Source organism: Macrotis lagotis, chromosome 1 (assembly GCF_037893015.1).
Source record: "Macrotis lagotis isolate mMagLag1 chromosome 1, bilby.v1.9.chrom.fasta, whole genome shotgun sequence".
In the NCBI taxonomy this organism is placed as follows: Eukaryota; Metazoa; Chordata; class Mammalia; order Peramelemorphia; family Peramelidae; genus Macrotis; species Macrotis lagotis.
The window spans coordinates 480,394,581-480,409,017 of record NC_133658.1 but is presented as its reverse complement, the minus strand read 5'-3'; the positions used below and the strand labels follow the sequence as shown (position 1 = coordinate 480,409,017).

Here is a 14,437-nt window from a genome sequence, read left to right as displayed (position 1 = left end):
GGTATAGGGTGTGAGATATGGATCTATGTTTAGTTTCTGCCATAATATTTTCCAGTTTTCCCAGCAGCTTTTGTGAAAAAGTCAGGTCTTATCCCAGAAGCTAGTCTTTGAGTTTATCAGAGAATTACTATAATCATTTACTACTATTTCTTTTGTACCTAATCTATACCTCTTATTCACTTCTCTATTTCTTAGCCAGTTGCTAAGCACAGTTTTGATGGCTGATTCTTTATAATATAGTACTATAACTGTCACAGCTAGGCCACCTTTCTTAGCATTTTTTCCTTAATTCCTTAATTTCCTTAATTTTTTTCCTTAATTGACTTTTTGTTCCTCCATATGAATTTTGTTGTTTTTTCTAGCTCAATAAAGTAATTGTTTGGTAGTTTGATTGGTATGGCAATGAATAAGTAATTTAATTTAGGTAGAATTGTCATTTTCATTATATTTGCTCAGTCTACCCATGAGCAATTGGTATTTGTCCAATTATTTAGTTCTGGTTTTATTTATGTGAAAAGTGTTTTGGAATTGTGTTCATATAGTTTCTAACTATTTCTTGGCAGCTAGACTCTCAAGCACCATCCTTATTTTCTCCCTAAGCTGCATCACTGACTTTTCATACCTGAGTTTACAGTCCAAGGGACTTGTACTTCACTTTGGGGGCTTAGTTGCAATACAAAGCTTGAGTTTTAAAAGCTAAGAATTAAAATATGTAATGAATGCATGAGACACCCTTTACAATATTAGGGTGAATGAGACCAGAGGAATACCAGTCACTCCACAAAGCTGCATGATATGTCTCTCATTTTTTTCTTTGCTGGACATAGCTGTGCATACGCAAGTTGCAACACAAAAGTGAAAATGAGGTTTCTAAGGGGTGGCTAGCTGGTGTAGTGGATAAAGCCCCGGCCTTGGAGTCAGGAGTACCTGGGTTCAAATCTGACCTCAGACACTTAATAATTACCTAGCTGTGTGGCCTTGGGCAAGCCACTTAACCCCATTTGCCTTGCAAAAAAAAAAAGAAACTTAAAAAATGAGATTACTAATAAAATTATGTAAATGCTTTAAGGTACCCAAAGCTAAATGTATGCATGTTGCAGTGCTCCCCAGAAATAATGGAACAATAGCAGAAAATCTGTAAGATAAGGAAAAACATTTAAAAGAAGAAATGAGAATTAGTGCAGAAAATAAAGCTGTCAAAGAAAAAATAAGATAAATAAGAAAGTAGAAAATTTGAAACACCTCACAGAAAATCTCTTCGAAAGAATTTAAAGACTCTGAAAAAGGGAATTGCAGATTTGAAATTCAAAATACAGGAAAGAGGGCAATTGAACAAGATCAAAAGATATCATGGTAAAATGCAATCTTCACACCTAGCCAGAGAAACTGACTTTGAAGTAGGATGGTTTGGCTAAAGATATTTTGCAAGTAATGTATAAAAATAAAGACCACAGGTCTCTCATAAGAACACAATGGATATCATAAATAGCACAGAGCAGGAAAGGAATTTATGAAAACTTCTCAAAAGTATTTAAAATAGAGGATAAGTGGAGATCAATAATCCATAGATTATTTAAGGAACAAAATAGAAATTCGCATCTCCAAGGACTGTATTAAACATTAGAATTGCAGTATTACACAATAAAGATGTCAGGAAGTCAAGAGATAGATTTTCAGTCAACCATGAGCAATTAATATATCTTTGAATTATATATTGACTAATTTTGATTATTCAGAGATTGTGGCAGTCCTTGAAATGACATCATGCTTAAAAGATGGAGGCTTTTTTTTTTCATCAAGAAGTCTGGAATTTGCTTTCTTCTAAGTTCTGATCCCAAATGCATTTTGTACAATATAAGTAAAAAAGATCATCTCAATATTCTGTCTATCCAACTGTGTTACATAATCTAAACATTTGTATTCATTTAATTTATCCTATAGAGATTATTAGATCAACCGATTCTGACAGATTTTGAATTCTCAATTAGAAATCTTTAAAATAATCTGTTTTAATTTGATCAAATTCTTGTTATCACTATATGGAATCATCTGTAACATCTCACTAAAATAAAGATAAATCTGTCTTACATTTGGATCTTATGTAAGTATTCTCCATTATTAGAATTCCTTATTTGGGACTCCATTTAACATTAAATAGATCATTGAACAAAAGTTTTGTTTGTTTTGGGAGTCTGACTTCAGTTTTTTGGTGGAATCTATGATCCTAACATATACATGAGAAATGCTCTATTGTGAGAAAAGTCTTAAAGTGAGCTTTTTTGTTCCAAATATTTTTTTTCAATCAAACATTTTTTTTAAAAAATAGCTAACAAGCCATAAATACAACTTGTTCTTGGGTCCTATATACCTTTCACTAATTTGCATCACTCTAAAAATGTGATCTGTTATAGATTATCATTGTGAAAGTCTGCCTGTTTTCTTCTTATATTGTCATCTAGGATGATAAATATATATATTTCTGCATGTGTATAATTATGTACATGATACATGTGTATATTTATACACACATATGCAAATATATATAAAATGTTTACTTGTAGATCAATTTGCATCAAGATTTTGTAGAGGTAAGAAAGCAAGTATGAATTAGTAATGTTTTATTTCTTCGTCATCACCTTTTTATAAATTGCAATATGATCTGTTATGTTTCCCCCACTCATTTGCTGTTCTGTTTTGCATACATATATATGCATATGTATATGTATTCCTATGTAGTTTCATTTTTAAATGTTTTTTGTGTGATGTACCCTAACTGTACCTCATGAAAACTTGATTTTTTTGTAGATAATTTTGTCAGATTTTTCTATAATTTACAATGTAAGTGGAGAAAAACTAAGTATATTAAGTGACAGCATTAATATGACATAACAGAACAAATAGAGCATGCTGTATAATAATTTTCCCCAGACAAATATTTCATTTTATTTTCATAACAATATTGAGTTAGATGCTATTAATATTCTCATAATGTATAAGAAAGGTTACTTATATTGTATCATTTGTTACTATGTTCTTCAAGAGTCTTAAAATACAGATTTGGCATTTTGTAAGTTTTTCTTTTTTCTCTGTATATTATATTGTAGTTTAATGCAATATACAGAAATTTTTTTTAATTCAAACTACTTAGTCTGAAAATCATGGTAGTTTGATCAAGAGATGAACTGAAACTTTATATTTCATTAATTATAAAAAGAATTTGCTAAGAAAATTAGTGGTGCCAAGATTATTTGGAAAATACTTAGCTTTCTTGGTAAAGCAATGTTTTGAGATATGCTTAAATCAATGTAAATTAGACTTAGCTCTGGAGCTTGACTTTGTAATAATCATTAATTGATAAAAATATCATATCATTTACATTTTTCCTCCCTTAATTTTTCCATATTGTGTAGGTGATGTTATTGCTGTGGTATGCTCTAGGAGAGGCATTATAATATAATGATAGAGGGTCAACCGTGTAATTGGAATGACTTGAGCTCAACTTTTACCCTTATGCAAACTGGTTGTAAGTCACAGAAGTCATTTAACCTCTGGTCTCAGACACTTAATGATTGCCTAGCTGTGTGACCTGAGCAAGTCACATTTTTTTGTTGTTTTTGAATTTTACATTTCCCCCCCAATTTCTCTTCCTTCCCCCCACCCCCCATAGAAGGCAGTCTGATAGTCTTTACATTGTTTCCATGCTATTCGTTGATCAAAATTGAATGTGCTGAGAGAGAAATCGTATCCTTAAGTAAAAAATAAAATACTAGACATAGCAAAATTACACGAGATAACTTTTTTTAAAAAATTAAAAATAATAGTCTTTGATCTTTGTTCAAACTCCACAATTCCCTCTTTGGATACAGATGATATTCTCCATCACAGATACCCCAAAATTGTCCCTGATTGTTGCACTGATGGAATGGACAAGTCTATCAAGATTGATCATCAACCCCATGTTACCATTAGGGTATACAATGTTCTTCTGGTTCTGCTCATCTCACTCAGCATCAGTTCATGCAAATCCTTCCAGGCTTCTTTGAATTCCCATCCCTCCTGGTTTCTAATAGAACAATAGTGTTCCATAACATGCATTTACCACAATTTGTTCAGTCATTCCCCAATTGAAGGACATTCACTCAATTTCCAATTCTTTGTCACCACAAACAGGGCTGCTATAAACATTTTTGTAAAAGTGCTATTTTTACTGGGCAAGTCACTCTTAATCTCAAATAAATAAAATTTAAACAACCAAAAAAAAGAACTTATAGACAAGATATTGATCTGCATTCATAAATGGAGTTTCAACATGAATGAAATCACAAATCTAGGGGGGGAAATGGTTATAAAGCATATTCTACCTATATTTTAAATTGAAACATCATAGTTTAAGGTAACATTTTGTTTCTTTTATGCACAGCCAGTGGGTCCTGGAAAGTATATTTTTGATATTGGATGTGAGCAGCATGGTGAATATGAACTTAAACAAACGGTAAGTTGTAGAGTAGAATATAATTAATATTAAATTAAATATTATCCAGACTGAAGGGTCAATAATGAACATTATCCTGCTAATGTTAACATTATTCAGAATTAAATTTCCCTGATGTGTGTGTGTACTTGTCATTTGCATACTATTTCTAATGTCTAACTTATTCATGTCTATTAAAGATGAGAAATTGATACTTTTTTGTAGTCTTTTGGTTTTTAAAAAGATAGCCACTGTATTTATTTATTCATTCAACAATTAGTATTAAACAACAACTAGTGTAATATATCAAGGGAAAGCAATTTAACAGAGAATCATCCAGCTTTTGCATTAGGTAGACCTGGATATAACTCGACTTTGACACATAACTGAGTGACTATGGTCAGGTTATTTAGCTTCCCACTGTAGCCAAACAACTCTTTAAATTGGTGTTCTTCACTAATTTTGTGTGACTACCACTTCCTTCTCAGATTGCTGTCAGGTGTATTAAATAAAATACATAGAATTACAAAAGAAACAAATTACATAGAAACACAGCAAATAAAATATTTTAAAATTTTCACAGATCCTAGGCCAATAACCCCATTCTAAGAATATAAATTATAGCCAGGGCTGCTGATCTGTATCACTGGAGAAAGATTCAATATTTGGAACTCCTTCCAACAATGAAATTTTTGGTCAAATGACCGCAATACACTTTGCTAAGTACTATGAGGATGAATTCTAAAATAAATAGACTATTGTTCCTGGTTTATAGTTTAATTCAGAGAAGTATTCCTTTACTCAACAAACATATTCAATGCCTACTATGTGCAAAACATTGTGGTAAGTGTTGGGTTTACAAAGAAAAATATAAAAATGAAATAGTATCTGATATTAAAATACTTATGTTGCATTACTACTGATTATTCCCCCTTTGTTGATTATACCCTACTCTCAATCTTCATCTATACTCTATCCCTTCAATATTTTTCCCTATTTTTCTGTGACTCCAGAAGCATAGAAACTGAAAACTTCTTGTCTTAACTCTCCTTTCACACACTGACCAATCATTATTGCATCCCCATTTGATTTTTCCTTCTATCTTAGAGATAGATGTTCTATATTGCGTTCCTATCATTATAATATTGATTTTTAAAACTAATATCTTAGCCCCCTTGTTACATGTAAAAACTTTTTTTAATATTTGTTGGGTTTTTGAAAGTTTTAAGTTACAAATACTATCTCTTTCTCCTTCCCTGAGATAGCAAGCAACCTGTTATGTGCAATCATGTAAAACATTTTCATATCAGTTATTTTGTATAAGAAGACATGAAGAAGGAAGGAAGAAAGGAAAAAAGAGGAAGAGAGAAAGAAAGAAGGGAATGAAGCAAAAAATTATATGCTTTTGTATTCAGATATTTTTGATGTTATGTCTGTGGTACCTTTTAGCAAATGTAGTTTCACTGATAATCTCTTTTAATTAGCTTTTTTTTTTGCTTTTCACTTTTTCTGAGATTATGATCTACCTTTTTAAATTTAGTTGAAGCATATTAGAGTCTGCTCCAACTGTTTATTTTACTTGTGTGAATCTCTGTTTCAAGTGGGTTTCAAATACACTGTTGTATTTTGTTTTATAATCTATTCCAAAATCTGCTTTCATTTCAGATCGATCCCATTTTGTAACAGAAAGGGTTATGTGCTATAGATACTTTTTTTTTAGGTTTTTTTGCAAGGCAAATGGTGTTAAGTGGCTTGCCCAAGGCCACACAGCTAGGTAAATATTAAGTGTCTGAAACCGGATTTGAACCCAGGTACTCCTGACTCCAGGGCCAGTGCTTTATCCACTGTGCCACCTAGCTGCCCCTGCTATGCATACTTTTAATTTGATCAGCTCCAATCTTTCCCACAATGACACATTCTCTCTCTCTCTCTTAAATCTTTAAATAATAATTTAATGATTAATATACTTATAACCCAAGATTAATAAACTTATAACCTAAGATCATAACAATTACATATATAACTTATAACCAAAAGATATATTATTATATAAATGCATATATGAAGGAAAAACATCAGCATAGATAAAGGAAAGCAAAGGTAAGAGATAAAGAATAGAACAGAATTTCCCAAACTAGGGAGTCTCCAACACCTGGAAATTTGGCTGGCTGAGGAAGTCAAGTCACAACATAGCCTCCAAGGTCTCAATTGGGAAAGTCCCTTCAGCAGAGTGTCCCCTCCAGAGATGATGACTTCCAAAGTCAACTTTCCCAAGTAAGACCTTTATAGTGCTCAAGCAAAAGTGGCACAGTTCCAAGGTTTTACAGGACTGAATTCAATGATCCAGGAGTTTCAGCCAAAATACCCTCAGATACTGAGTACAATTGCTTTCTCCAGGTGTTTTGTGGTAAAAACCCAGGATGAACCAAATCCCCAGGTGTGGATCCAAAAACATGTTTACTAGGAATTTTCCTCAGCACTTACAGCCCTGGAACATACCTTGATTAATCATGCCTCAGTTTATTGAGCATTGAGAAGTTCTTTTTCTTTGGACCGTAACTATGGATAGGGATGATCTCAGATTAACCCTTCATCCTTCAGTATTTTTACACATTATTTCATTTTCTTCTGTTTCTTTATCTTTCTCTCTCTTTTTATTTAATATTTATTCTCATTTTGTACAAATAATGTTTTTTAGACATTAATAAAATATTCTTGTTTAAGAGTAAACAAAATACCCCCTCCCCAAAAAAATATAGATTCACTTGAGTGATAAAGTAAAGGGGAGAGAAAAAAATTAAAAGTAACATTTAAAAAAAATAGTAATAATTGTAGGTATGGCCAGGTGGCGCAGTGGACAGAGCACCAGCCCTGGAGCCAGAAGCACCCAAGCCCATATCTGGACCCATACACCCAACAATCACCCAGCTGTATGACAGGCAAGCCACCCCAACCCCACTGCCCTGCAAAAACCAAAAAAGAAAAAAAAAGACCCAAAATTAAATAAAATAGTAATAATAGTAGGAGTGGCTGGGTGGTGGACAGACCACTGGCCCTTCAGCCAGGAGCATCCAGGTCCAAATCCAGCCTCAGATACCCAGAGATCACCCTGCTATGCAGCCCCAGGCAGGCCACCCAGCCCCATTTACCCTGCACCCACCTTAAAATAATAATAATTATAAATGTGCTTCAGTCTGTGTTCCAACATCACCAATTCTATCACAGATGGATCACATTCTTTATGATAAGTCCATCACAAAAGTTACTTCCATATTTTTCCACCATTGCCATTGCTGATCACAACGCCCTCCTTTCGTATTTCTCCACTACCGTGTACTATATTTTCTCTCTCCTTTCACTCTGACTCTGCTGTAGGGTAACTGAGTGGTACAGCAGACAGATCCCTGGCCCTGGGGCCCAAGAGGCCCCAAGCCCCCATACCACCCCTTAGGCCCAGTAGCCACCTGGTCCTATGATCCCGGATAGGCCATCCAATCCCAGCCCCTTGCAAGAAGTAAAAAAGAAAATGTGTTATATCTGACCACTCTCCCCCCATGGCCCATCCTCTCCTCCATCATTCACATCCCCACCCCTTCCCCCTGTCCCCCCTCCTTCTTACTCCACATATCTGTACCCCATTGACTATATATGCTGTTTCCTCTCCTAGCCACCTCTGATGAGAGTGAAAGATTCCCTCATTCCCCCTTGCCTTCCCCCCTTCCATATCATTGCAATAGCTCATTGTAATAAAGAAAAATCTTATTATATGAAATATCTTGGCCTATTCCCCCTCTCCTTTTTTCTTTTTCACATTACATTTCCCTTTTTTCTATTGACTCCATTTTTACACCATATTTTATCTTCAAATTCAGCTTTCTCCTGTGCTTCATCTATAAAAGCTCCTTCTACCTGCTCTGTTAATTGAGAAGGTTCATATGAGTATTATCAGTGTCATTTTTCTATACAGGAGTAGATGCCATTCATCATCATTAAGTCCCTCATATGTGCCCCTTCTCCTCCAATCTCTATGCTTCACCTGAGTCCTGTATTTGAAGATCAAAACTTCTGTTCAGTTCTGGCCATTCCAACAGGAACATTTGAAATTCCCCTGGTTCATTGAAAGTCCATCTTTTTCCCTGGAAGAGGTTATCCAGTTTTGCTGGATGTTTGAGTTGATTCTCAGTTGCATTCTAAACTTCTGGTATATTATATTCTAAGCTCTACGAGCTTTTAATGTAGTTGCTGCTAAGTCCTGTGAGATTCTCATTGCAGCTCCACAGTATTTGAATTGTGTCCTTCTGGCTGCTTGTAATATTTTCTCTTTGACTTGGGAGGTCTGGAACTTGGCTATAATATTCCTGGGAGTTGGTTTTTTTGGTATCTCTTTCTCAGGGGGATTGGTGGATTCTTTCCATTTCTATTTTGCCCTCTGCTTCTAGGATATCAGGGCAATTTTCCTGTAGTAATTGTTTGAAAATGATGTCAAGGCTCTTTTCCTGATCATGACTTTCAGGTATTCCAATAATTTTTAAATTATCTTTCCCAAATCTGTTTTCCATATCAGTTGTTTTTTCAATGAGATGTTTCACATTTTCTTCTAATTTTTAATTCTTTTGGTTTTTGAAGTATTGAGTCCTGATTTCTTGTAAATTCAGTAGTCTCCCTGAGTTCTATTCTTTGTCTGAAGGATTTATTTTCCTCAGAGAGCTTTCTTATCTCCTTTTCCATCTGGCCAATTTTGCTTTTTAAAGAATTCTTCTCCTCAATAACTTCTTGAACTGTTTTATACATTTGACCTAAGGTGGTTTTTAACATGCTACTTTCTTCAGCATTTTTTTGGATCTCCTTGACTAAGCGGCTGACTTCATTTTCATGTTTTTCCTGCATCTCTCTCATTTCTTCTCTCTGTTTTTCTTCTGTCTCCCTCATTTGATTTTCAAAGTCTTTTTTGAGCTCTGTCATGGCCTAAGCCCAATTTCTGTTTTTCTTGGAGTCTTTAGATGCAGGAGCTTGTGCTTCCTCATCTTCAGACTGGGTGTTTTAATCCTTCTTGATCTCACAGGCAAAATATTTCTCAATGGTGTTCCTCTTTTTCCTCTGCTCATTTTTCCATCCTGAGCCTGGTTTTGGGGTGCTTCCTGAGCTTTTGGGACACCCCCCCAAAAGGATCTCAATGTGTGAGGCTCTGTCCTCCCTCCTGGTCTTTGAATAACCATAAGCACCCCGCTCTGCCACGGGGCTGAGGTGGGAGGGGCCCTGCTGTTCTATGGGGGGCCCTAGATTGCGATCAGGATCTGAATGCAGAGTTCAAGAGTCCTGTTTCAGGGACAGAGGACAGAGCTTGGCAGTCTCTCTTTACTCTTCTCCCTAGGTTCAGTGCTCATGCCCTGGGGGCTCCTGCTTACTGACTCTGCCTGCTTCCTGTTCCTGGATCTGGGCTTCCTGGCCAAGCTGCTGGTTGTGTGCCCTGAGGGCTGGGCTTCACATGCTCACTCTAGAAGAGGTCCCCCTCTGTTCCCCCAAGTTGTGCTTGATGCTCCCAGGGGTGTAGTTCAGGAAACTCCCCCGCTGCTGTGAGCCCTGGCTCCCAGTGCCCTGGGGCTGCCTCCAGGAGACTGAAGTTCTTTCACTCTGGTGGGGCAACCCTTCTGACGGGCCACCCCTACAACCCCGGGGAGCAGAGCCTTTCTGCTCTTTTCCAGGTTACCTTGAGTAGGAAAACTGCCTCACTGGGTCCCTCTGTGAGTTCTGTCTCTTGAAAATTTAGTTAGAGTCCTTAGTTTATAAATTTTACGAGAGAGCACCTAAGAGATGATACTTTCTTGTCGCCATCTTGGCTCTGCCCCCCCTTTTATTTTGTTTTGTCCCTCCTCAAAAGTCTATTTTGCTTCTATTCACTGTCACCTTGAACAACCCCTTCTTTTATCATCCCCATTTCCCTTTTCTATAATCTCCTTATGCTCCTATTCCTCTGTTGGGTAAGTTGCATTTCTCTACTCAATTGAGACAGAGAGGCAGAGACAAGGAGAGAGAGAGAGAGAGAAAGAGAGAGAGAGAGAGAGAGAGAGAGAGAGAGACAGACAGAGAGACAGAGAGACAGAGAGACAGAGAGAATGAGTATGTATTCTCTTTTTGAACCAATTCTTATGAGAGTGAGGTTCAAGAACTAGTCACCATTCCTGCATTTATCCTCCATTGTAAAAGCTCTCTTGGCACACATCTTTTATGTGAGAAAATTTCCCCCATTTTTCTCATTCCTAAGTTTTTTAGGGGACATCATTCCAATACTTTTGTCTCACACCCATTCTTTCTGCCTGTGTAAACTCCTAACTTCCCTAATAATGTCAAAATTCTTAAGAGTTAAATGCATCATCTTTTCATATAGGGATGTAAATAAACAATTAACTTTATTGAATCTCTTATGTTTATACTTTCATGTTTACCTTTTCATGCTTCCCCTGGGTCTTGTATTTGAATGACAAATTTTCTATTCAACTGTGGTCTTTTCATCAAGAATGCTTTTTTTTCCCCCTGAAGGGACTACCTCAGTTTTACGGGGTAGGTTATTGTTGTTTGTAATTCTAGCTCCTTTATTCTCCAGAGTATCATATTCCAAACCTTCTTCTTTAATGTGGAAGCTATTAAATCTTGTACGATCTTGACTGTGGCTCCATAATATTTGAATTCCTTCTTTCTGTCTGTATGAAGTCTGTTTGTTTTTTCTTTTGACCTTGGAGTTCTGGAATTTGGCTATAATATTCCTGGGAGTTTTCATTTTGAAATCTCTTCCAGAAAATGACTGTTGCATTCTTTCAATTTTTTATTTTACTTTCTAGATCTAAGATATCAGGGTAATTTTCTTTGAAAATCTCTTGAAATACGATATCTAAGCTCTTTTTTTGATCATAACTTTCTGATGATCCAGTGATTCTTAAATTACCTTTCCTTGATCTGTTTTCCAGGTGAGTTATTTTTTAATTGGATATTTCACATTTTCTTCTGTTTTTCCTTCTTTTGACTTTGCTTTATTATTTCTTGATGACTCATGAAGTTATTAGCTTTCACTTGTCCAATTTTAAATTTTTAAGAAATTATTTTCTTCACTGAATATTTGTACCAACAGTTTTTATCAAAGAGAGAGTTTTTATCCCATAGCTGGATTCTTTGGGTTTATCAAACAGCAGTTTACTATCATCATTTCCTGCTAATGCACCTAGTCTATTCCACTGATCCACCACTCTATTTCTTAGCCAAAAGACACCTTTATAATATCATTTTAGATCTGGTAGGGCCACTTCTTTTCACTTTTTTTTCATTAAATCCCTGGAAATTCTAGACTTTTTCCTTTCTCCATATGAATTTACTTACAAATTTTTCTAACTCATTAAAGTTTTTTTTGGAATTTTGATTGGTAGGGCACTAAACAAGTAGTTTAATTTTGGTAGAATTGTCATTTTTATTATATTAGCTCAGTCTATCCATGAGCAGTTGATATTTGCCCAGTTATTTAAATCTGATTTTATTTGTGTGAGAAATATTTCGTAATTGTTTTCAAAATGTGTCTCAGTCTGCCTTGGCAGGTAGACTCCAAGGTATTTTATATTGTCTGAAGATATTTTGAATGGGATTTCTCTTTCTAGCTGTTTCTGCTGCATCATGTTAGTCATATATAGAAGTGTTGAGGATTTATGAGGGTTTATTTTATATCTTTCGACTTTACTAAAGTTGCTAATTATCTCTAGTAGTTTTTTTAAGTTTTTTTTTGCAAGGCAAATGGGGTTAAGTGGCTTGCCAAAGCCCACACAGCTAGGTAATTATTAAGTGTCTGAGGCTGGATTTTAACTCAGGTACTCCTGACTCCAGAGCCAGTGCTCTATCCACTGCACCACCTAGCTGCACCCTCTAGTAGTTTTTTAGATGATTTTGGGGGATTTTCTAGGTATACCATCATGTCATCTGCAAAGAGTGAGAGTTTTGTCTCTTCCTTCCCAATTCTAATTCCTTCAATTTCTTTTTCTTCTCTTATTGTTGAAGCTAACATTTCTAATACAATATTGAATAGTCGTGGTGATAATGGACATCCTTGTTTCACCCTTGATCTTATTGGGTATGCCTCTAGCCTATCCCCATTGCATATAATACTTGTTGTTGGTTTCAGATAGATACTGCTTATTATTCTAAGGAACAATCTATTTATTCCTATGCTCTCCAGTGTTTTTAGTTAGGAATGGGTGCTGTATTTTGTCAAAAGCTTTTTCAGCATCTATTGATAAAATCATATGGTTTCTGATAGGTTTGTTATTGATATAATTAATTATACTAACAGTTTTTCGAATATTGAATCAACCCTGAATTCCTGAGATAAATTCTACTCGGTCATAATGTTTTATCCTAGTGATAACTTGTAGTCATTTTGATAAGATTATATTTAAGTTTTTTGCCTCTATACTCATCAGGGAGATAGGGATATAATTTTCTTTCTCTGTTTTAACTCTTCCTAGTTTAGGTATCAGCACCAAATTGGTGTCATGGAAAGAGTTAGGCAGAGTTCTGTCTTCACCTCTTTTTTCCAATGAGTTTATATGGAATTGGAACCAATTGTTCCTTAAATGTTTGATAGAATTCATTTGTGAGTCCATGAGGCCCTGGAGATTTTTTTTAGGTTTTTGCAAGGCAAATGGTGTTAAGTGGCTTGCCCAAAGCCACACAGCTAGGTAATTATTAAGTGTCTGAGGCCGGATTTGAACTCAGATACTCTTGATTCCAGGGCCAGTGCTCTATCCACTGCACCACCTAGCTTCCCCAAGATTTTTTTTAGAGAGTTCAATAATGGCTTGTTGAATTTCTTTTTCTGACATAATATTGTTAAAGTATTTAATCTCCTCTTCATTTAACCTGCCCAGTTTATATTTTTGTAAATATTCATCCATTTCACTTAGATTGTCAAATTTATTGGCATAGAGTTGGGCAAAATAATTCCGAATTATTACTTTAATTTCTTCCTCGTTGGTGATGAGTTCACCTTTTTCATTTAAAAGACTAGAAATTTAGTTTTCTTCTTTCTTTTTTTAATCAAATTAACCAGAGGTTTATCAATTTTATTTTTATTTCATAAAACCAGCTCTTGGTTTTTTATTAGTTCAATAATTTTCTTGCTTTCCATTTTATTATTTCTCCTTTAATTTTTAGAATTTCTAATTTGGTATTTAATTAGAGGGGTTAATTTGTTCTTTCTCTGATTTTTTAAATGCATATTTAGTTCATTGATTTCCTCTGTCTCTAATTTATTCATGTAAGTATTTAAAGATATATCTTCTGACAGCTGCCTTGAGTGTATCCCATAGGTTTTGGTATGTTGTTTCATTATTGTCATTATCTAGGATGAAATAATTAATTCTGTCTATAATTTGTTGTTTGATCCACTCATTCTTTAAAATGAGGTTATTTAGTTTCTAATTAGTTTTGGGTCTATAGCTCTCTGGCCCATTATTGCATATGATTTTTATTCCCTTATGATATGAGAAAGATGTATTCACTATTACTGCCTCTCTGCAATTATTAGGTTTTTATGCACTAGAACATTTTTGTGTAAGTCAATTTTTGTGTAAGTGCCATGTACTGCAGAAAAACAAGTATATTCCTTTCTATCTTCAGTTTCAATAAGTATATCATGTCTAGATTTTCTAGATTTTCTAACAATCTATTTACCTCCTTAACTTCCTTCTTGTTTAATTTATGGTTAGATTTATCTAAATCTGAGAGTGGGACATTGAGGTCTCCCACTAGTAGAGATTTGCTTTTTCTCTCTTCCTGTAACTCCTTCAACTTCTCCTCTACTATACCATTGGGTTTATACATAAGTATTGAAATGACTTTTTTGTCTATGGTACCTTTACAAGGATATAGTTTCCTTCCTTATCTCTTTTAATGATATCTATTTTTGCAGTTGCTTTGTCTGAGATAAGG

General features: G+C 34.9%; 1 protein-coding gene across 1 annotated transcript in view; it reads left to right on the top strand.

The window, feature by feature from the left end:
* The window catches only part of LOC141506713 (radial spoke head 1 homolog), a 62,939-nt gene that overhangs the window by 33,602 nt on the left and 14,900 nt on the right, over positions 1 to 14,437 (top strand). The window contains exon 6 of the mRNA XM_074213715.1: positions 4,421 to 4,492. Within this exon, the coding sequence (XP_074069816.1) occupies positions 4,421 to 4,492 (72 nt within the window). The remainder of the gene's footprint in view (positions 1 to 4,420; positions 4,493 to 14,437) is intronic.